The following is a 24,114-nucleotide window of genomic DNA, read 5'->3' as shown; positions in this document are numbered from 1 at the left end:
TAGGAAGAGTAGTTTTATTTGTCACCTTCCTATCTCCTTTCATATCCTCAAAGTATGTGGCTTGCACTATATAGATTTTAGAGTATTAAAATGAGAATATGGGGCTTAAATTAATCTTCCAATCAACTACAAGCACATATCTTTATTAATCAGCTCATAAGCTTTATATAGTGATTACATGAAAGAAATAGACATGAATAAACATGCATATTCCAAATCCTATTGGAACGACAAGTATTTGCTACTCCTCTTATTTTTAGGAGGCAGGATTCTTGCTTTATGAGCAAGAGTTAGGATTAAATCTCCCTTATTCTTTTATTGGGACTGGCCGTCACTTATCTTCCAATTCTCTTCTCAGCTGCCACTTCTTCTAGTAACTTCTTCTTCTTCTTCCATCAACCATATCTCATTCTTTCCGTATTTGGAATTCCACTTCTGTTTAACCCTCAACCATGGATATAAATATTTTTCGAATCAGTTTGGAGAATTCTTAAGCTAGTAAAAGGATAATAAATTACCGTTAAAAATATTTTTAAAGAAAATATATATATCTCACGCGTTAAAAAATACTTAACATTTATTAAAGTTGGTTGAATGTTCTTATTATAGATGATATTATATTCACATTATAGATGATATTTATAAATAAAGAAAATTGCGACAGAGGAAGATAATACAAATATGACAAGTAGCCGGTAGCGATGAAAATATCAAATCAGATTTAACTTTTATAAAAGGCAGAAGATTTTATACGTAAGTAATTTGATTATCCAATCAAATTTGATTAAAATCATTAAATTATAATAAGTTTACGCACAAAAGCATATCCATGTCCTTCTCTGTAACTTTTCAACCTGTAATTCTCCACTGTGTAGTGTGTACATGATTACATCTGCTCGCAAAAAGCAAAATAAGATAAATGCGCGTCCGACAAAGCCTTTTTTTAAAAGGAAAAGACTACAACAGTACAAAAATTGTCAGTATCCGATGCCCCACTCCTCCTTCCTCCTCACCTTCGCCCTTACTTTCTTTGAAGCTACCTTAGCCGTCGAGCTAAACATTACAAAGGGGGTTCGCCGGAGAAGAAATCACTGATTTTGTCAGTGGCAAAAACATGGCTGAGTCGTCCGGTTGCGGTTGCTGTTGCAAGTGCTGTCTGAGATTAATAATATCTATAGGTGTGCTGTCGCTGATCGTGTGGCTAACTCTACGAGCTGACACACCCAAATGTTCCATCCAATACTTTTACCTCCCTGCCCTCAACAAAACCTTAAATACCCCAAAAAACAACACCCTCTTGTTCGAGCTCAGGCTGCAGAACACCAACAAGGACAAGGGGGTTTACTATGATGCTCTGAACCTCACTTTCTATGACAATCCCAATAGATCGCTGTCGCACATCATAGGAACCTACACCATTCCTGCGTTCTACCAGGGGCACCAGAAAAAGGCGAAGAGGAGAGAGTCTGTGAAGGTCAATAACACACTGGTTTTAGGGTCGGGTCTAACAAACGGGCCCCCGGTTTTCCGGGTGGATTTGGCCACGGCGGTCAGGTTCAAGAACATTTTCTGGAAGTGGAAGAGCAAGAGGCACAAGTTGGTGGTAGCGGCAAATGTGGAGGTCAACGAACAAGGTGTTAAAGTAAACAAGAAAGGTATCAAGCTCAAGTCCGGCGCACCGGAGAATGGGTACTGCGATCGTGCGCAGGTGGGGGTTTTGCTTGGTTTGATGGTATTGGTTTTGCTTAATTTTCGTTGACTTTTCATGATTTCAACTTTCAAGGCATTTGATGGTTGATATCTTTTTTTTTTTTACCTAATTTCAGGAAATTGTTTGTATTGCTTTATGTAAGAAGAAATGCGTGTATCTTTGCAAAAATTGACTGTAGAAATTTACATTTTTAATCATAATTGTAGTGGGTTGTGCTGGCCAACATGAAGCTGAATGAGAAAGATTGAGCTATTCTTGTTTCTGGGTCAAATTGGATGATTTGTTAGTTGATTTGTCCAGGAATTATGGTACTTGTGCTTTAGATTTTTCAACTGTCCATGAGAATGAGAGAGATTAAATATGAACAGTTAAACAAAATTACTACTAAGTTCATCAGAACCTGAACGGAATTATAGTATCTGCAATGATTGTTCTTAATATCAAACCTGAATGTAATCCATTTAACACGGAAATTGGAACAAAATACAGATAGAATCCTCCCCATGTCACTAAACTCAGATGGCCAATTTGGTCTTCTCTTCTGAGACATATTAATACTGTATTCATATATATGCAACTCAGTTTGCTTAAGTTCATTGGTTAGGGGAGCTGCTGCCTTGTAGTTTTATCAGAGAATGGTATTCTCCACGACGACCGAAGGAAATGAGTTCATTATGGGAGCCTTGTTCCACAACCTTTCCATTCTTGATCACAGCAATGGAGTTGGATTTCTGTATTGTCGACAGCCGGTGAGCAACAACAACACATGTCCTGCCGACCATCATCTTCTCCAGTGCTTCTTGAACTAGATTCTCTGACATGCTATCAAGTGCACTGGTAGCTTCATCCAACAGAAGGATTGAAGAGTTCTTTAGTATTGCACGAGCTAGTGCAATCCTCTGCTTCTGGCCTCCTGATAGCTGAGCTCCTCGTTCTCCACAGTATGTGTCATACCCATCTTTCATTCCACTGCAATTGAAGCCATGAATATGTTATCAACACAACAAACAAGCTGCTGGTTTCTGTTTCCTGGTGATTTATTTATCTTTTTCTGCCTTAGTTTACAGCAATATGTGCATCATACTGCAAGTCTGCAATTATACCCTATGTTTCCATACCTTATAAATTCATGAGCATTGGCAAGAACTGCAGCCTTTCTTATCTCCGACTCAGTAGCATTCTCCTTCCCATAGACTATATTTTCGCGTATGGTTCCAGCAAAAAGAGTTGGCTCCTGACTGACTAATGCAATATGTGATCTCAGCATTCTCAGATTATAATTCTGAATATCCTGTTCATCTATATAGACGGATCCCTTTAAAGGATCATAAAACCTCTCAATGAGCCCGATAATGGTAGATTTTCCGGAACCGCTCTGCCCCACTAGCGCCACTGTTTTCCCTGCATCAATCTTAAGGCTCAGGCCCTTAAAGATCATCTGATCAGGTCTTGCTGGATATGCAAAGAAAACATTTTTAAGCTCCACGCGTCCTTTTATTCTTCTTTTAATGTTCAATCCCGATGTGTTCTCCGGATCAATCTCACTTCTCCGATCAAAGATATCAAAAACTGATTGAATGGCAGTGTTTCCTCTAGATAGATCATTAGTCATACTCCCAGCTTCAGCAATAACATAAGCAGTGAATAGCAATATAAAAAATGCTTGAAAAAGATGCTTTGGTTCTATTAGTCCTTGCGTCTGGAGCCTCCCACCGTACCACAAAGCCAAAGCTGTCGATGCTGTGTTAAAAAATTGGGAGCTAAACAGGCCAAAACCAGAAACCCAGGACTGTTGAACACTTGCCTTCCTAGGACCTCTTAAGGTTGCCCCAAAGAACCCCAATATTCTCTTCTGTGAGCAAAAAGCAGTTACAGTTCTGTGGTTAATGACTGCTTCACTTGCTAGTTGGCTAACTTCCTTCTGTGCTTTCCGGACTTTCTCAGACATACTCTTCGTCAAGACAGTCCTCGAGTAAAGGCTCCCAATGACTAATGGCTGCACGGCAATCATTACAAGTGATAGCCTCCATGTGAGGACTAGTCCTATTATGTAAGCAAAGGTGGCAGAAACTGCTTGGACCAGTAGTGAAATCCGAAATCCAGTCCCCAACAAGGGACCGAACCATGTTGGCTTCAGTCGCTAGCCTTGCACAAATGGCTGCACTTGTGTTCTCATCTTGATCAAACCACCCAATCTCAAAGGTCATTAATTTCTCGAGTAGATTCTCCCGCACCCTTTTTGTCAATCTTTCTCCCATAACTGCAAAATTGTAGTGTTGGATGATATTGGAGAAAAAGTTGAAAGCACCAATGCCTAAGAAAACAAGGGACAAGACTTTGAATTTAGACTTCTGTTAGAAGAGTTAGGGTTTGAGTTATTAGGGTTTTGGGGGTATTTTAGTCTTTATGGTATTTCCCTAATCCTATATAATAGGATGTTTGTATTAGGTTAACATAAGTTGAATAATATAATACCCTCCGCCTTTCGTGTCTAAACCGTTCATACAAACTATAACATGGTATCAGAGCTTGTTTCGATTCTTGGGTAGTTTAGTTTTCAACTTGGTGGCCGCACTGCCCGTGTGGACTAACCCACACGGGCAGTACCTTCAAAGAGCTCCGTAGAGCTGTTTTGTTCTTGTTTTAGGGTGACCGAAACTCCTTCCGGTGAAAATATATATATATATTGTTTGTTTTTTATGTTCTGTGATGCTGGCCGGATGGTTCTGTGGTGGTTTTCTATCTTGTCTGAAGTGGCCGGAGTATTCTATGGTGGGCCGGAAAAGTTGCAGCGGCCATCGGGAAAAAAAAAAAAAAAATTCCGACGATTTGATGTTTTTGGTGTTGAAACGTTACTGTGTTGCCCTCTGTTGATTCTGTAGTTGCTGTTGTTGAAGTGGTCGGAGTGTTCTGTCTTCAAGTTCCGGCGAGCTCCGGCAAAGGTCCGGCAAGCCTCCAGTGACTGTTTCTGTTATGTTTTTCTTGTGTTTTTAGGTTCTGCCGGCCAGTTCTGTGTGTTTCCGGCCAGTTTTGAAGCCCCGACGAAGTTCTGGCATATTTCCAGCAAAGCTCTGGCAAAGTTTTTTGTTTTTCCAGTATTTGTTTTCCGGCGAATCTTGTTGGTTAATCATGTGAAAATTTGTTGTTTGTTTGTTGTTTGTGATTGATGTATCCGATCGGCCTTGGATTCTTCGGCGAGAACCGATCAAGTGATCGATGCATCCGACCGGCCTTGGTGTTTTACGGCGAGAACCAATACCAAGATCGATGTATCTGACTAGCCTTGGATGCTCCGGCAAGAACTGATCAAGTGATCGTTGCATCCGACCGGCCTTGGTGTTTTTCGGCGAGAACCGATCAAATGGTTGTTCAAGTTACCAACGAGTTTTCGACCGGCGTTGAAGTTTTATTTAATTAACTTGTGTGGTCCAAGCAGTTCCAACTTGAGGAGGAGTGTTAAAATATGTTTTCTAGTTGTTTTTCGTTTACTTGTATCTTCCAAGCTGGATTCATATGATGTATATGCTCCAACTTGAGGGGGAGTGTTAGAAGAGTTAGGGTTTGAGTCATTAGGGTTTTGGGGGTATTTTAGTCTTTATGGTATTTCCCTAATCCTATATAATAGGATGCCTGTATTAGGTTAACATAAGTTGAATAATATAATAACCTCCGCCTTTTGTGTCTAAACCGTTCATACAAACTATAACAACTTCATTTAAGATTCAGGGAGAAAATAGATTGATAGAGTAATCCCACGCAGTAGGCATTTATGGGATGTACTGCTCCAGAGCCACTAGTGCTCGATCTCACGCTGATTGGGCTTGATGGGATGTTCATTTTGTGGTGGCTTCTTCCCTCTACTGGAGAACTGGGAATGTTGGAAGCTTCATTTTGCATTACCACCTGCTGCAACTGCCCCATCTTGGAATATTCCCCACCTTGCCCACCATTCATTTGCATCAGCTCACTGTGTGAACCTGATTCAACTACTTTGCCAGCTTGAAGAACCACAATCAGGTTTGCTGTCCTGATCGTGGACAGGCGATGGGCAATGATGATTGTTGTCTTCCCTTTGAACGCCAGATCAATTGCCTCCTGCACTATCCTTTCAGACTGTACATCAAGTGCACTAGTGGGTTCATCTAGCAGCAGGATTTTTGGGTCCCTGAGTAGAGTTCTGGCTATGGCAATTCTTTGCTTCTGACCGCCAGACAATAGGAATCCAAATTGGCCAACCTGGGGAAACCATAGTTGTACATGTTATGAAGTATTCACCGAAAGCAGCATGCAGTTGTGATACTTTCTTAAATGCTGAACGTCTGCAAAAGTTCATAATTCATGTCCTATAGAGTCAGGTATCATCTTAAAGCTAAAGTAATTCATTCCTATAGAAGCAAATATCATCTGCAATTGAGTAAATGTTGCAAAAAACCATTCTGGGGCTTAAGAAGCATTCTCGATCGATCTCACAGATTTATTTCTAGCAAAATCTTTTTTGCTATTGCATAGAAAAATTTAAGAGGCGATTAGAAATACTTAAAAATGTCTATTGGAAGTATGCATTTCTTGAAGTACCTTAAAAAACTTCACAGAAGCATAGCAAACTAGAAAGTATATTCTGAGCTAGAAGTGTAGAAGTTGGCTTACTTGAGTTTCATATCCGTCTGGTAACTTGACAATATGAAGTCATGCGCATTGGCTGCTTTGGCTGCGTTTATGACACTATCCATTGAAGCTCCTTCTTTCCCAAATAGTATATTCTCTTTAATGGATGTTGCAAATAGAACAGGTTCCTGATTTACTAGACCCAGTTGGGATCTCAACCATTTCAACTGAAGTCTTCTTATATTGTAGCCATCAAAGAGTATATCTCCTTCAATGGGTTCGTAAAATCTTTCAAGCAGTGCAATGACTGTGGACTTGCCTGAACCACTGCCCCCAACAAGACCTACTCTATTACGTGCTGGAACGTAAGATTGAAGTCTTGTAAGATTGGCGTCTCAGGCCTTGATGGATAATTAAAATATGTCTTTAAAAATTCAATTTCTCCTCTTAACATATGATAAAGCCTTCCCCTTTGTATCTTCAGAGTCTATAGGTGGAACCCGATCAATCATCTCGGAAATCCAAGAGGCAGCAGTTGTTGCCTCTGTAATCCCAGTTAGATTAGGGAGCGCACTCAAAACACTCCTGAAATTACAAATTTATTAGTTCTAAATTGAAATCAAGGAGCTGAAGCCTAAGCAATTAGTGAGAAACATAAGATCCTCACAGTCCTTCCATGATTACATTAAACCCAGCTATGATCACATGGCCACCCATTTCATGTTTTTGAGTAACCAAATAAGTCCCAACCCAAGCCTGAAAACCCCAACCTACATATATAATTCCCATGCTCCCCATCAGCACTCCCTTTACACGTCCTTGTTTTACTCCAAATTCCAAAGTTGTTTGAAGTGCACGGCTGAATCTTTCTAGTGTCTGACTCTCCCCCACATAAGAATATACAGTTCTTACTGAAGAAATAGCTTGTTCTGCAATCCCTCCAGCAACTCCATAAGATTCAATCATCTTCATTGCCAGGCCCGTCATGATATTCCCAAACACAAGTCCTGGAGTGATGAACGTTACTGAAAGTGGTATAGCCGCCGGTGTAAGTCTCCACGATAGTGTGAAGGCAGATATGTGGCAGAAGAAGAAAGTCGACATGTAAGCAAGACAGTCAGGTATCTGCATATAGAAAGGAAACCAATTTCAACAAACAGCACAGAGAGGAAGAGAAGTTTTATATAATAATTTCATTTTGCTTTTCCCTCTGCCTAAAGGAAGTGCAGCAACTTCCCCCCACATGTATCTTCTATCATACTTCCACTTGATTGACATGGTCCTCTGTTTGGGGTAGGAGGTAACCACAATTGTCTTCTCTTCTACTAATAAATTCTCTCTTGCTTTATTCCATGAAACCCCCAATCTCTTTTAATACAAGAAAAATATGACGGAATATTTATCAAGTAACAAAGAAGCATATCTATTTCATGGTCCTGATTATCATTGGTTGTAACGGGTTTTTACTTATCATCGTCTTATATGAGTGGGGTAATTTTTGCAGAAATACGTAATAAGACTATCATTCTTTCTAGGACTTCTCTTTCTGTGCAATTTAGAATATGATTTTGAGTACTGATGTCTGCTTAATTCCATCGTAATAGGACTTAATCAGGGAAGGCTGTTATGGAAATCAAACCTTCTCACATAAAGCAACTTGGATTGAATTGGCGTCCGAGGAGATGAGTGTCACAACTTGGTTGGTTGTTGAAGTGCCAGCAGTTTGGGTGTCAAAGAAACCAACGTCTTGTCTAAGGACAGCTTTCAGGTACTCCATTTTCATCCGAGAAGTCTGCCTCTCTGCAGTTCTTGCCCATCATAGCCCTTCTGCAAGACCAAATGTCGACCACAATGCAAAACAAAAGGTATGTTTAAATTCATGTGCTAAACGGCACTTCTTTGAAGCCAAAGATGATTCCTGAAACGAATCTACTAGAACTTTCAATACTCCAACATACCCACAAAAGCAGAAAGTCCAACTCCAATTGCAGCATAGAGCAGCCTGAGAGCATACTGCAAAATGGAAATGACAGAAGCAAGTTTACAAATTTAAATTGCATTAAGTACAAATTCCACGATACAGTAAAAGGGACTATCAAGGGCATTAAAAAATGAAGTTGAGACAACTCCATTTTGCAGTATGCTCTCAGGTTACATGAGAGAACTGAACATGCTTACCTTGTCAACCACATCGTTTGTCAAAGGGTTCTTGTTGCCATTTCCGTAATCATTTATCACACCACTTACAATGAACATCATCAGAGGGTTCTGCAACCCATCTCCAATGCTGCCCAAAGTCCCCAACAGCATCAGCAACATGTCCAGGCGATCTGCATATCGGAAAATGCTACCTTTGGCCCTCATTTTCCAAAGTCTTTTAGCCGAGGTGGCCAACTCGTAAAGGGATAATTAACTTTCACCTATATTATGCACTCTTAATATAATATAGAACTAAAATTTATCCATGCATAGTTAACTTGTCGTGGACTCAACATCAGCAGGCTGTCAATTAGTATCTGTTATATTGTCTTTTTTATTATGGCTAACGCCAATGCCAAAGAGAATGAGTTAATGGGTTTTTTAAATTGCCGGCGTGGATTGGTTGCCCATGAATGTTTGTTTCCATAACTCCAACCAGTAATTTTACGAGGTACATCTCTTAGTTCACTGTTTGTTTCCATAACTCCAACCAGTAATTTTACGAGGTACATCTCTGATCTCTTGGTTCACTGTTTGTTTTGTTTGCATATATTCTCTACTCTTATTATTGAAGTACATGGAAACTTAATCCTCAATCATTGAAAGATTAATCATCGATTCTCAGGGGCAAACATGGAAAATTAGTCTTCAAAAAGAAAAACTCAAGATCCGATTCTCTGATTATTGTCGCATCATTTCAGCATTTTCCTTTCCTTTCGTAACTTAGTTTTGCAACTTTACTTGTATTGTAGTATTTTCTTTGTTTAGACATTTGTTTCCCTTCTTCTTTTTCTTTTTTTTTCTTTTTTTTTTCGTTGAGTCTATATAAAATACTGCTGGCAGATATTTTCGAAAATTTTTGAATCATAAATCAATTGAAGCTTTAATTTTCTCTTGGACTTTTGTCAAAACTTTGCTCGGATGACATTATTCTTCAGATTTTATCGAGAATAGAAGACATCATTGCTTGTGTTCTGTTTGTTAGGAAATCTATCATTTTTCTAGAAATAGTGAGACACGAAAATTAAGAAGAACGTAAAAACAAGCTATTACAAAACATAGAAATTTACGTGGCTCACTACTAAGTACTACGTTCTATAGATTTTCAGCGAGGTTTCACTATTTTTTAGAGAGACAATACAAGAGGCGTCAATAATAGGTCCATACAAAACCCTAGTAAAAAACGACAATAAATTATCTTAGGCCACTATATGGATTAAGCCTAAAATCTCATTTAAACCATGGGGCTTCCAACGTCGAACCGAGTCGGATGCGAATTGGATCTAATACAAAATCAGGCTTCTCATAGCTTAACATTGTTGCTATCTCGCTAGCCACTATGTCATAAAAATAAATGAGTTTCAAATTGAATTTATTTAGTTAATTGACGCCGGTGTGTCTCCCCTTTGAAAGGGAAACCCAATCATTCTCTTAACTTTTTCTAACAAATAAGTGGTCTCATGTCACAAAAAACAAAAAGAGCAACAAAGTTATTCACATTTTTTAATGTAATTCTCTGAGATAGGGCTCATCGAATACTAATCCTGCAGGTTGCTTTCTATAGGTAATTTTGTATTTTGATTTATCCCGCACTTGTAGATTAGCACAAAACTGTAATTGGTTTTCTTACACAAAACAGGAAAAAAGAGGTTCCTAAGTTTATCAGAAAAGAAATTAAACGAAAAAAAAAAAAAAAAAACAGAACTTTTAGTTTTCTAACCATTCCCGTTTGAAAGTATAATAGGCTTGTTACAAATAATTACGTACATATCTGCATTGATAGTAATTATTATCTCCATGTGAAACTCAGACGACCAATATGGGGACGGACTAATACATGATATACCAGTTCATCGTTTGGGGGAGCTGCCGCCTTGTAGTTTTAGAGAATAGTATGCTCCACCAGGGCCTAAGGAAATGAGTTCGTTATGGGAGCCTTGTTCCACAACCTTTCCATTCTTGATCACAGAAATGGAGTTGGATTTCTGTATTGTCGACAGCCGGTGAGCAACAACAACACATGTCCTGCCAACTATCATCTTCTCCAGTGCTTCTTGAACGAGATTCTCTGACACACTATCAAGTGCACTGGTAGCTTCATCCAACCGAAGGATTGAAGGGTTCTTTAGTATTGCACGAGCTAGTGCTATCCTCTGCTTCTGGCCTCCTGATAGCTGAGCTCCTCTTTCTCCACAGTATGTGTCATACCCATCTTTCATTCCACTGCAATTGAAGCCATGAATATGTTATCAACAAACAAGCTGCTGGTTTCTGTTTCCTAGTAATTTTTTTTTTTTTTGCCTTAGTTTACAGCAATATGTGCATCATACTGCAATTATTTCCTATAGTTTCCATACCTTATAAATTCATGAGCATTGGCAAGAACTGCAGCCTTTCTTATCTCGGACTCAGTAGCATTCTCTTTCCCATAGACAATATTTTCGCGTATGGTCACAGCAAAAAGAGTTGGCTCCTGACTGACTAATGCAATATGTGACCTCAGCATTCTCAAATTAAAGCTCTTGATATCCTGTTCATCTATATATACGGATCCCTTTGAAGGATCATAAAACCTCTCAATCAGCCCGATAATGGTAGATTTGCTGGAACCGCTCTGCCCCACCAGAGCCACTGTTTTCCCTGCATCAATCTTAAGGCTCAGGCCCTTAAAGATCTCCTGCTCAGGTCTTGCAGGATATGCAAAGAAAACATTTTTAAGTTCCACACATCCTTTTATTCTTCTTTTAATGTGCAGTCCACCTGTGCTCTCTGGATCAATCTCAGTTCTCCGGTCAAGAATAGCCAAAACTGATTGAATGGCACTGCTTCCTTTAGATATATCACTTGTCATGCTCCCAGCTTCAGCAATGATATAAGCAGTGAATAGTAATATCAAAAATGCTTGGAAAAGATGCTTTGGTTCTATTAGTCTTTGCGTCAGCAGCCTCCCACCATACCAGAATGCTAAAGCTGTCGAAGCTGTGTTAAAAAATTGGGAGCTAAAGAGGCCAAAACCACCAACCCAGGACTGTTTAACACTTGCCTTCCTAGGACCTGTTAAGGTTGCACCATAGAGCCCCAATATTCTTTTCTGAGAAGAGAAAGCAGTTATAGTTTTTTGGTTAATGACTGCTTCGCTTGCCAATTGACTTCCTTCCTTCTGTGCTTTCCTGGCTTTGGCAGCCATACTCTTCATCAAGACACTCCTCGCGTAAAAGCTCCCAATGACTAATGGCTGTACAGCAATCATTACAATGGATAGCCTCCATGTGAGGACTAGTCCTAGTATGTATGCAAAGGTTGCCCCAAAAGCTGCTTGGACCAGCAATGACAACCGGTCTCCGACAAGCGACCGAACCATGTTTGGCTTCAGTTGCTAACCTTGCACAAATGGCTGCACTTGTGTTCTCATCTTGATCAAACCATCCAATCTCAAAGGTCATTAGTTTCTTGAGTAGATTCTCCCGCACCCTTTTGGTCAACCTTTCTCCCATAACTGCAAAATTGTAGTGGTGGAGGATATTGGTGAAGAAGTTGAAAGCACCAATGCCTAAGAAAACAAGGGACAAGACTCTGGATTTAGACTTCATTTCGGGTTCAGGGAGGAAATAGATTGATATGAGTAATCCCACACAGTAGGCATTTATGGGTTGTACTGCTCCAGAGCCTATGGCTCCCAAGCACCCAAGCACTGCTTTTCCCCCCTCTGGCGCATTCATTTTCAGTAAACGCCACTGGGAAGGAGAAGAATAGGAAGATTTCTTCACATATTCTTCATCACTGTCATCATCAGGGTCATATTGGATGGAATAGGAGTAGGGTGTGCCCATGGAAAATGCCTGGCTGAAGGGATATAACATTGGAGAGCTGTAAGTGCTTGATCTCACGCTCATTGGGCTTGATGGAATTCTCCATCTGTGGTGGCTTCTTTCCTCTATTGAATAACTGGGAATGTTGGAAGCTTCATTTTGAATTGCCACCTGCTGCAACTGCACCATCTTGGAATATTCCCCACCTAGTCCACCATTTATTTGCATCAGCTCATTGTGTGAACCTGACTCAACTACTCTTCCAGCTTGAAGAACCACAATCAGGTTCGCAGTCCTGATCGTTGACAGGCAATGAGCAATGGTGATTGTTGTCCGCCCTTTCGACGCCTGATCAATTGCCTCCTGTACTATCCTTTCAGATTGTGCATCTAGAGCACTTGTGGCTTCATCGAGTAGCAGGATTTTTGGATCCCTGAGTAGAGCTCTGGCTATGGCAATTCGTTGCTTCTGACCTCCAGACAATTGGAATCCAAATTGGCCGACCTAGGGATACCATAGTCGTACATGTTATGAAGTATTCACTGAAAGCAGCTTGCAGCTGGAACCATTTATTAAAGAGAAATGCTATATAGTAGACTATTATATGATTGCCATACAACTTGAATGATGTGGTAATAAAAATCAGCTATTGATTATTCCTTTTTACAGGCTCTTTCTAATTTAGAAGCTGATTTTTGCTGCTATGTCATCTCAATTACATGATAAATGCTAAAAATTTTCAAAAGGTCATAATTCATGTCCTACCGAGTTAAATAAACATCTTAAAGCCACAGTAATTCATTCCTATGGAAGCAAAGTATCATCTGCAAATGAATAAATGCTCTAGAAAGCCATTTTTGGGGCTTAGGGAGCATCCTCCACTGATCTTACTTGGAAGTATGTATTTCTTGTAGTACCTTAAAAAACTTCACACAAGCATAGCAAACTAGAAAAGATATTCTGAGCTAGAAGTGTAGAAGTTGGCTTACTTGAGTTTCATATACGTCTGGTAACTTGACAATGAAGTCATGTGCATTTGCTGCTTTGGCTGCGTTTATGACACTGTCCATTGAAGCTCCTTCTTTCCCAAATAGTATATTCTCTTTAATGGATGTTGCAAACAGAACAGGTTCCTGATTTACTAGACCCAGTTGGGATCTCAACCATTTCAGCTGAAGTTTTCTTATTTTGTAGCCATCCAAGAGTATATCTCCTTCAATGGGGTCGTAAAATCTTTCAAGCAGTGCAATGACAGTGGACTTGCCTGAGCCACTACCCCCAACAAGACCTACTCTGTTACCTGCTGGAACCTTAAGGTTGAAGTCTTGTAAGATTGGCGTCTCAGGTCTTGATGGATAACAAAAATATATGTCTTTAAATTCGATTTCTCCTCTCACATATGATAAAGCTTTCCCCTTTTTATCTTCAGAGTCTATAGTAGGAACCCGATCAATCATCTCGGAAATCCGGGAGGCCGCAGTTGTAGCCTCTGTAATCCCAGTTAGATTTGGGAGCGCGCTCAAAACACTCCTGAAATTACAAAACCAAATTTATTAGTTCTAGATTGAAATCAATTGGTGAGAAACTTGTGATCAGTTATAAGGAGATGACTCACAATCCTCCCATGAGCACATTAAACCCTGCAACGAACACATGTCCACCCATGTTTTTGAGTAACCAAATAAGTCCCAACCCAAGCCTGGAAACCCCAACCTACATATATAATTCCCATGCTCCCCAACAGCAATCCCTTTACAAATCCTTGTTTTACTCCAAATTCCAATGTCGTCTGAAGTGCACGGCTGAATCTTTCTAGTGTCTGAGGCTCCCCCACAAAAGAATATACAGTTCTTATTGAAGAAATTGCTTGCTCTGCAATCCCTCCAGCGACACCATAAGATGCAATCATCTTCATTATCAGGCCCAGCATGATATTTCCGAACACAAGTCCTGGAGTGATGAACATTACTGAAAGTGGTATAGCCGCCAGTGTAAGTCTCCATGAAAGTATGAAGGCAAATATGTGGCAGAAGAAGAAAGTCGACATGAAAGCAAGGCAGTCGGGTATCTGCACATACAAAAGAAACCAATTTCAATAAGCAGCGTACAGACGAAGAGGAGTTTTATATAACAATTTTCTCTTGCTTTTCCCTCAGTCTATGCTCTAAAGGGAGTGCAGCAACTCCACTTGATTGACATGGCAGGAATTCAGAGCTAACCTTTTTCCCACAAGTCTCTCTATCTCTCTAAATACATAATAAAACTAACATTCTTGCTAGGCCTTTGCAGTCTCTGCAGTTTTAGAATATGATTTTGGGAACTCATGTCTGCTTAATTCCTCTGTTATAGGCCTAATAAGGGAAGGGTGCCATGGAAATCAAACCTTCTCACATAAAGCAACTTGGATTGAATTGGCGTCCAAGGTGATGAGTGTCACAACTTGGTTGGTTGTTGAACTACCAGCAGCTTGGTTGTCAAAGAAACCAACATCTTGTCTAAGGACAGCTTTCAGGTACTCCATTCTCATCCGAGAAGTCTGCCTCTCTGCAGTTCTTGCCCAACATAGCCCTTCTGCAAGAGCCAATGTCGACCACAATGCAATAAGAAAGATAGGTTTAAATTTATGTGCTAACCAGCACTTCTTTCAAGCCAAAGATGATTCCTAAAAGAATCTACTAGAACTAAAGTGTGACATACCCACAAAAGCAGAAAGTCCAACTCCAATTGCAGCATAGAGCAGCCTGAGTGCATGCTGCAAAATGGAAATGATAGAAGCAAGTTCTCAAATTCAAATTGCATTAAGCACTAAATTCCAAGATACAGTAAAAGGGACTATCAAGGGCATTACAAAATTACATTAAGCTCCATTCATTTGTGAAAATTCTGATTTAGTCTTCAAGTTGTTAAACACAATATTACCAAACCAATTGTTAAGCCAATTACCACAATTATCAATACTAAAATTCAAGAAAGCATAAAATCAAACGACACAAAGATTTTGGTAATGAAGTGAAAACCTTTTTAAGTATTCCTCAAAAGTAAAATTGCTCCAGAAACCAGCCAACCCTAAAAGCATCCACCATAGAAGATTTGTGTTACATATTGATCTTAGTTACAAAACTTTTGTAACCCCGACAATCTACAAGTTCACCTCCCACCACAATGGCTCTAGAACTTTTGGCTTCTTCTGCACGAATTGCCTTCATGAATCAACCTTGTCCGCTTCAACCTAGAACTATAGTGGCTATAGGCTTTTCTATGGTTTGAATGACAATGATGAAATAAGGAAAAATGTAGAAATTGTTTAAGCTCAAGAACAATGGTAGACACCTCCAATAAGGATGAAAATTCGCCTCTCAGGTTGTATGAAAGCCGTTGAATATGAGACTTATATTGAGGTTGAGAAAAATGAAGTTTTTAGGCTAAGTCAGTTAAGTTTAAAACTCTCAGGCGGATGTCTCATTTGAACAAGATTGGTTCTTGTTAGAACACGAGCTAGGGTTTCATGTATTCACCCATTTGTTCGACCATTCAGATCTAGGTAACCAAAAATCTCACTCTTTGCTTCTATTCATGTTTCAATCTTTTCTCAAATAAAAAACCCGCCTCTGTGTTGTTTGCATCTTCAAAAGGTAAGAATTTCATACAAACTTTAGATAGAACTCACCCTTAAAAATCAACTTATAAGAAGAGGGTACTTACGAGCTTATTGCTTATATATGCATTGTTAAGATTGTACTTAAATCATGTGGAACACTTCTGATTGTAACATATCACCACACTCCGCAACCTACTTCCACGACGGCCTACTCTATCGGCATTGACCCGATGATAGCTATTTTTTCTTTGGTAGCTCCACTCACCTATCAATATTCAATGGCTCAATACTATGACCATACATAGTACCAAAACATTTAATGCAGTTTATAAGCCAATCGTGAAGGAGGATCTCTCAAGAGAGCCAAATTTTTGAAGTTCAAGTGCGAGCTACAAGAAGCGTTCTACACAAGCTACAGGAGGCGTTTGCTAAAATGCCGATGGGACCGGTTAAGAATTAAAGGGATGCTAAATATAGAGGAGTCTATGAAAGTCAAGGGATGCGCCAAGAATTTGTTGGTGGGGAGTCCAATGATTACCGGATGAAGATCGATCTTTCCTGTTTCAATTGTCATCTTCATATCAGAGATTTTTCAGATTGGGTGACAAAGATCTAAAGATTCTTCGAGTACATGTGTATTCCTAAGGACTGCAAGGTAAAATTGGCGGCATACAAATTCAAAAGAGGAGCCTCTATCTGGTGGGAGGAACTACAACTCTTGGATAAGAAGATTTATGTCACGTAAAGAAAGGAGAGCTGTTGCATAAGAGTTGGGAAGCTGAAGGGAAAGGCAGCAGGAGCATGACAGTTAATTCTGTTAGGAGGCATTGCAGCATGTGTATAATAGAAGCTGTTATAGTAGTTGTTAGTAGTTAGTTGCAAAAGTTGTTACAGTTAGTTGTAAACAATTGTATGCCTAATTGCCTTGACTGCTAAGCTTATATAAGGCTGGTTAAGTGCAAGAAGGGGATTATCTTTGGAGAAGGGTACAAACATTGTATGGAGATTAGCCATCTCGAATTGGCCAAGTTGTTCAATAAGAAGAAGTCATCCATTTCTCTCTCAAAGTCTCTTACTTACACTCTTTCTCTTTCATTTTCCTTTCTAATTCTGGTTTGGCAGTAACTTTCCTGTTACAAGTGGTATCAGAGCCATTTGTTTTCTTTTCATGAAAACTAGATCTATGGGGCAAGATTCTGATTTGGTGCAGTTCAGGAAGGACTTTAAGCAGTTGCAGGATGATTTTTTAGAGAGGAATGCAAGACAGGATAGATTGGAGAAAAAGCAGGATGACCAGTTTGCTTTCTTGAGTGAACAGTTGGCACAAGTGATGAGAGGCATTCAAGAATCGCAGAGGGCACCAGAGCAAAGAGATAAAAGTTCCTCTTTTGACACTATGGAGGCCAATTTTGGTTCAACCTCAAAAGGAAGGATTCATGCAACAAATGGTGCAGGGTTTCAGGCAGGAGATGGATTTCACACTAAGTCCATTCGGTTGGAGTTTCCTAAATTTAATGGGGAGGATCCATTGAATTGGTGTTACAAGGCTGAGCAGTTCTTTGATCACTACTCTACACCAGATTGTCAAAGGTTGAAGATTTCTTCTTTTCATATGGAAGGTACAGCCTTAATTTGGTTTCAAGAATTGCATAAATCAAATTCTTTTGCTACTTGGGATGATTTTGCTAGAGCATTACAGACTAGATTTGGTATGGGGTCTTATGATGACCCTATGGAAACATTGTCAAAGTTGAAACAAGAAGGATCTTTGCAGGAATATAAGCAACAATTTGAAGTATTAGCTAATAGAGTAGCTGATTTACCTGAAGCACATAAATTGAGTTGCTTTATGGGGGGGTTAAAAGATGAAATTAGATTGGCAGTAAAGATGTTTAAACCTAAGGCTCTAGTTGATGCTTATTCTTTAGCAAAAATTCAGGAGGATTATGTGTGCAATTTCAGAAAAAGCACTAAACCACAATGGAGTCAACTCCCTTATAATAATGCTGCAAGAAGTTTTGGGGGAGAAAGTAAGAGTACTGGGTTTTTGGGAGGAAAAACTACTCTTTTTGGTCAACAGAAGAGTCTTGAGAATGCTGCGAATGGTAATAACCAGAATAAAGCTACTCTTCCTGTTTCTGGTAAAGCAATGTTACCAGTTCAAAAAATTTCTAATGCTGAGATGATGGATAGAAGGAAGAAAGGATTGTGTTATAACTGTGATGCTAAGTGGAGCCGTGACCATGTTTGTGCTTCACCAAGACTGTTCTTGATTGAGGAGATCGAAGAGAAGGTGAACAGTTTAAAAGAGGTTGAAGAAGAACCAGATCCAGGTGAATTTTTTTTAGAAGAATTTCCTGAAATCTCTTTGCATGCCATTATTGGAAATCCTACTCCTAAGACTATGAGGATTGTAGGTATGATAAACAATCACAAGATAATAATTTTGATTGATTCTGGAAGTACACATAACTTCTTAGATCAGGAAAGGATTAAGGGAGTGGGAATTCAGCCTGTGAATAATGAATCTATCAAAGTTAAAGTAGCTAATGGTGATGAGCTTGTAAGCCCTGGTAAATGTAATAACACAAAGGTGAGGTTGCAAGGTTATACTTTTGTTGTTGATCTTTATATTTTACCTTTGGCTGGTTGTGATATGGTACTTGGCATTCAATGGTTGAGGACTTTAGGGCCTATATTGTGGGATTTTCTTAATCTCACTATGCAGTTTGTGTATGAGGAAAGAACTTGTTTGCTGGAAGGGCTGGTTGCTAATCTGAATCTGTGTGTAGAAGATGATGAATCCTTTAAACTAAGTAGAAGTGAGAACAAGGGTGTCTTGTTGCAGCTTCTTGGTGATGATAGTACCCAGATGCAAGGGGATGAAGATGGAAGGAAGCAAAACAAAGAAGTTGGTCCTATGGCTCAGTTATTGGAAGAATTTGCAGATGTTTTTGCTGATCTTAAGGAGTTGCCTCCTAAAAGATCTCATGATCATGCAATACATTTGAATGAGGGTGCACAGCCTGTTTCAGTGAGGCCATACATGTACCCTTTTTACCAAAAGGAGGAGATAGAAAAGATTGTGAAGGAGTTGCTGCAGTCTGGAGTAATTAGATGCAGTCAGAGCCCATTCTCTTCTCCAGTTTTACTTGAAAGGAAGGCAGATGGCAGCTGGAGGATGTGTATGGATTATAGAGCCTTGAATCAAGTAACTATCAAGGACAAGTTTCCTATACCAGTTGTGGATGAGTTGTTAGATGAGTTGTGGGGAGCTCAATGGTTTTCTAAACTTGATTTAAGATCTGGTTATCATCAGATTAGGGTGGTAGAGAGGGATATTCATAAGACTGCCTTCCGCACTCATGAGGGCCATTATGAATTTTTAGTGATGCCATTCGGCCTTACTAATGCTCCATCTACCTTTCAAAGCCTTATGAATCAGGTTTTTAAACCTTTTCTTAGAAAGTTCATCTTAGTTTTTTTTGATGATATTCTGGTTTTCAGCAAAGATTTGGATACTCATAAGCAGCATTTAAGGATCACTTTGGATTTATTGAGGAAGAATCAGTTATATGCCAAAATGTCTAAGTGTAAGTTTGGTTGTCAGGAGGTGGAGTATCTTGGACATGTGATTTCTGCTTCTGGTGTTAAGGCTGATCATGAAAAGATTCAAGCTATGGTTGAGTGGCCTTTTCCTAAAACTCTTAAGTCTTTGAGAGGGTTTTTGGGACTCACGGGTTACTACAGAAAATTTATTCAAGGGTATGGATCTATTGCAGCCCCATTGACAGCTATGTTAAAGAAAAATGCTTTTGCTTGGGATGAAGCAGCTGTGGGTGCATTTAACAGTCTCAAGGCTGCCATGACAGCAGCTCCAGTCCTAGCTCTTCCTAACTTTTCCCAGCCATTTGTGATTGAGTGCGATGCTAGTGGTATTGGAATTGGAGCAGTGTTAATGCAAGCTGGTAGGCCAATAGCATTCTTGAGTAAAGCCCTCAAAGGGAAAGCTGTTCATATGTCCACTTATGAGAAGGAGTTGTTTGCCCTAGTAACAGCTATTCAAAAATGGAGACCTTATTTGGTTGGGAGGCCATTTATTGTCAAAACAGACCATCAAAGTCTGAAATTCCTATTAGAGCAGAAGGTGGGTACCCCATTTCAGCAGAAATGGATAACTAAATTGATTGGCTATGACTTTATAGTGGAGTACAAAAAGGGAGTGGATAATAGAGTAGCGGATGCTCTATCAAGAAGGGAGGATTGGGAACCTGAGTTGACCTTGTCTCTTCTATCCATACCTACTATTAGTTGGATAAATGATTTAAGGGCTGAGTATGAAACTGATGTGCAACTAAAGGCTTTAATGGAACAATGGAGGACAGGAGAGTTAGATTCAAACAAGTTTTTCCTTAGGGATAAGTTGCTGTTTTATAAGAAGAGGTTATACATTGGGAGTTCTCAGGCCATAAGAGCACAAGTTTTGCATTTTGTGCATAGTGATCCGATTGCAGGCCACTCAGGGTTTGAAAAAACATTGCAAAGAGCCAAGAGGGATTTTTATTGGAAGGGGATGACTACTGATCTCAAGAAGTTTATTAGAGAGTGTGAAGTTTGTCAGCAATCTAAGTATGAGAATATGTCTCCAGCTGGCTTGTTGCAGCCTCTTCCTATTCCTAGCAAAGTGTGGACTGATGTGTCTATGGATTTTGTGGAAGGACTACCAATTTCTCAAGGGAAATCAATGATCTTGGTGGTAGTAGACAGATTGTCTAAGTATGGCCATTTTATTGCTCTTTCTCATCCCTATACAGCTATTAAAGTAGCTCAAGTGTTTGTTCAAGAGGTCATCAGATTACATGGAATGCCTACTTCCATTGTTTCAGATCGAGACCCTATTTTCACTAGTGTCTTTTGGAGAGAGTTATTCAAGCTGCAGGGCACTACTTTGAAGTTTAGTACTAGTTATCATCCTCAAACTGATGGCCAAACTGAGATTGTTAATAAGTGTGTGGAGACTTATTTGAGGTGTTTTGTGCAAGAGAGGCCTAAGCAATGGTTGTCTTGGTTGCCATGGGCAGAGTATTGGTATAATACTACTTGGCATGCTTCTACTAAGATGACACCTTTTGAAGCTGTTTATGGCATTCCCCCTCCACGGTTACTCACCTACATTCCGGGGACTACAAAGTTGGATGCTGTAGATGAAGTTCTTCGATCCAGAGAGCAAATTCTGTCTTTGTTAAGGAGTAATCTGCAGCAAGCTCAACAGAGGATGAAAAGGTATGCTGATTTGAGGAGATCAGAGAGAGAATTTGAGGTAGGGCAGATGGTTTATCTAAGGCTGCAGCCCTATAGACAACAATCTGTGGTTACTAGAAGATCTTTGAAGTTATCCCCTAGGTTTTATGGCCCATTTCAGATCATTCGCAGGGTGGGGAAGGTAGCCTATGAGTTAGATCTTCCAGTGGCAGCTCGGATTCATCCAGTTTTTCATGTCTCTCAGTTGAAGTTGAAGTTGAAGTTGGGTAACAAGAATTTTCTTATTCCTAAACTACCTCCAGTGGATGTGCATGGGGTCCCTCAACCAGAACCCTTGAAAATTTTGGCTAGAAGGAGTAAGCAGCAAGGTCGTCGTGCAATTACTGAAATTCTGGTTCAGTGGGTTGGCCAAACTGTTGATGATGCTTCTTGGGAGGACTTGTTTGCTTTACAGCATGCTTATCCGCACCTTGTGGGCAAGGTGCTTTAGAGAGGAAGGCTATGTCACGTAAAGAAAGGAGAGCTGTTGCATAAGAGTTGGGAAGCTGAAGGGAAAGGCAGCAGGAGCATGACAGTTAATTCTGTTAGGAGGCATTGCAGCATGTGTATAATAGAAGCTGTTATAGTAGTTGTTAGTAGTTAGTTGCAAAAGTTGTTACAGTTAGTTGTAAACAATTGTATGCCTAATTGCCTTGACTGCTAAGCTTATATAAGGCTGGTTAAGTGCAAGAAGGGGATTATCTTTGGAGAAGGGTACAAACATTGTATGGAGATTAGCCATCTCGAATTGGCCAAGTTGTTCAATAAGAAGAAGTCATCCATTTCTCTCTCAAAGTCTCTTACTTACACTCTTTCTCTTTCATTTTCCTTTCTAATTCTGGTTTGGCAGTAACTTTCCTGTTACAATTTATTTGATAAAACTACCAAGTCAAGTATCTTATTGGTGTTTATCTCTATTTGATAGAAATATCAACAAAGATCTTGATTTACAAACATTCAAAACATAGATCTTGAAATCATCATTAAATTAGAAACAAGGATTTTAAAATCAACAAGTGCAAAAAGCACAAGCGGTCTGTGGCATATTTTTCTAAAGACATATTATATACTATACTCTCATTTCACTGAATTGATGTAGTAGTGCTCACCGGTCCTTGGATTCTTTTTATTTTTATTTTTTATTATTATTATTTTTTTTAACAATGGTTGATAGGCACTGCCACAATTTTCCAGCATGGGGTGAGGATGTAGTATTCAGTATTGCTTATTTTCCCAAAAAATAATGATAGAAATCACATTTTTATCACACCATTATCCTACTATGTTGATGTTGCGCTACTAATCCACCCTTGGATTAGTCCTTAGAGGTGGTCTCCCACAGAAACTGTTACTTGTGGAGTGAGATGTGCCTTGAGCCCCCAACAATGGTGACAGCAGTTGGTGGCTGATGGGGTTGGCCAAAAACAAAACTTTCAATATTTTTTTTTAAATTTTTTTTTTTTTATATGAATTAGCAACTTTCATTAACAAAATAACTGATCAACACTTTACAAAGAAAAGTTATAGCAAAACACTAAGAATTCAACAGGCTTACCTTGTCCACAACATTGTTTGTCAAATTACTGCCACCTCCGTAGTCATTTATGACATCGCTTAGAATGAACATGGTCAGAGGGGTCTGCAACCCATCTCCGATGCTCCCCAATGTCCCCAACAGCATCAGCAGCATGTCCAGCCGATCTGCATACCGGAAAATGCTTCCTTTGGCCGCCCCCATTCCCGGCTGTCTTTCAAATAACTTTGTTGCCGATCGATATATATACTCTTAACCCAACTAAAATTTATACACGCAAGTTAATAACTTCTCTCTCTTACAGTAGACATTATTGGCAGGCCGTAATTAGTATCTTTTTCACTGAAGCTAATGCCAACACTGCCAAATGGAATGAGTTAATGGGTTTTTCTAAAAGAGCCGGCGTGGATATATATGTATTGTACATCTTGGAAGGCCATGGATGGATATATCTCTTGGTTTCACTGCTTGTTTTGTCTGCATGCAGTTGCTAACACTTCATACAACAACAACAACAAAAAAATCTACGTTCAACCAATTGAATCTGGAGGATGACAATTAACAGAAAACGACCTTGATTTGATGATTTTAAGGCTCCTAGTCGACAGAGTTTTTTTCTGACTTTGCGATGTTGTGTAGGGCCAGCTTGTAGCTAGCGTCACGTTCTTGCTATTCGGCAAAGGGTACCTTTGTTTCCCATTGTATGGTTGTTTTTGTTAATTTTCAGTTTATTTTGTTCTGCACGCCACCAAAAACTTAAAAACAAATGTGTATAGTGTTGGTGTATGTACGGAACAAGCAATCGTCTCAAGTTGCATTTTAATAAGGAGATTCATCTGCAAAAGAGGTAGAAGACATAGTAAGCCAGTTGGTCCTAGAGAGCTTGAGGAACTCCGATGCCAAAGTCAGAATGGCGTGAGACGGAGAGCTTTCTCAAGTCAAGAGAGCAATATTGATAAAGTGTAGTAGAATAGTGAAATTGTATATCTTTGGCCTTATATACAAACATGTAGAGCATTCTAGAGTCTTCTATAGTCTATTTGCTGAAGGGGTCATGGCTTTAAAGTCCATTGAATCTTGGGCTCCTTCGTGGGCGGAGGCAAGTCTATTTGGCCACTTTCTACATCATAAACTTTTAGGAGATTCTTAGATGTGCCGATTCGCCTCTGGAGCCCTCTATGGGCCGTGGGCTTTAGGCGATTCCTAGGTCCTGCATAAACAAATCAAATTGCACTCATTTGGGTAACATTAAATTATCAATTATCTCAAAAAATTAATCTCTTACTTATTTAATTAATATTTTAATGCCTCATTCTCACCCGTATATTCAAATTCCTTCTTAATAAGTAAAACTAAC

At 39.5% G+C, this 24,114-nt stretch overlaps 2 protein-coding genes and 1 pseudogene across 2 annotated transcripts; 1 reads left to right on the top strand and 2 right to left on the bottom strand.

Annotated features, from left to right (window-relative positions):
- Positions 1 to 962: 962 nt before the first annotated feature.
- Positions 963 to 1,982, top strand: LOC132174992 (protein NDR1-like). Its single transcript, XM_059586778.1, has one exon. It carries the CDS (start codon positions 1,115 to 1,117, stop codon positions 1,757 to 1,759), a length of 645 nt encoding a protein of 214 aa, XP_059442761.1. The 5' UTR covers positions 963 to 1,114; the 3' UTR covers positions 1,760 to 1,982.
- A 322-nt stretch (positions 1,983 to 2,304) lies between these two features.
- On the bottom strand, positions 2,305 to 8,960 carry LOC132174540 (ABC transporter B family member 16-like). The gene is given in 12 exon segments (XM_059586178.1): positions 2,305 to 2,680; positions 2,830 to 3,812; positions 3,814 to 4,062; positions 5,492 to 5,947; positions 6,359 to 6,391; positions 6,394 to 6,683; positions 6,686 to 6,764; positions 6,766 to 6,901; positions 6,984 to 7,441; positions 7,956 to 8,143; positions 8,275 to 8,329; positions 8,495 to 8,960. Coding segments are annotated over 12 exon segments (3,489 nt in total). The 5' UTR covers positions 8,681 to 8,960.
- A 1,398-nt stretch (positions 8,961 to 10,358) lies between these two features.
- On the bottom strand, positions 10,359 to 22,961 carry LOC132176366 (putative multidrug resistance protein; annotated as a pseudogene).
- Between the last annotated feature and the right edge of the window lie 1,153 nt (positions 22,962 to 24,114).

Source organism: Corylus avellana, chromosome ca3 (genome assembly GCF_901000735.1).
Source record: "Corylus avellana chromosome ca3, CavTom2PMs-1.0".
Lineage (NCBI taxonomy): Eukaryota > Viridiplantae > Streptophyta > Magnoliopsida > Fagales > Betulaceae > Corylus > Corylus avellana.
This window is presented reverse-complemented; position numbering and strand designations above follow the sequence as displayed.

Coding starts and splice junctions, on each gene's coding strand:
- LOC132174992 (XM_059586778.1), top strand. CDS start 1,115: ATGGCTGAGTCGTCCGGTTGCGGTTGCTGTTGCAAGTGCTGTCTGAGA.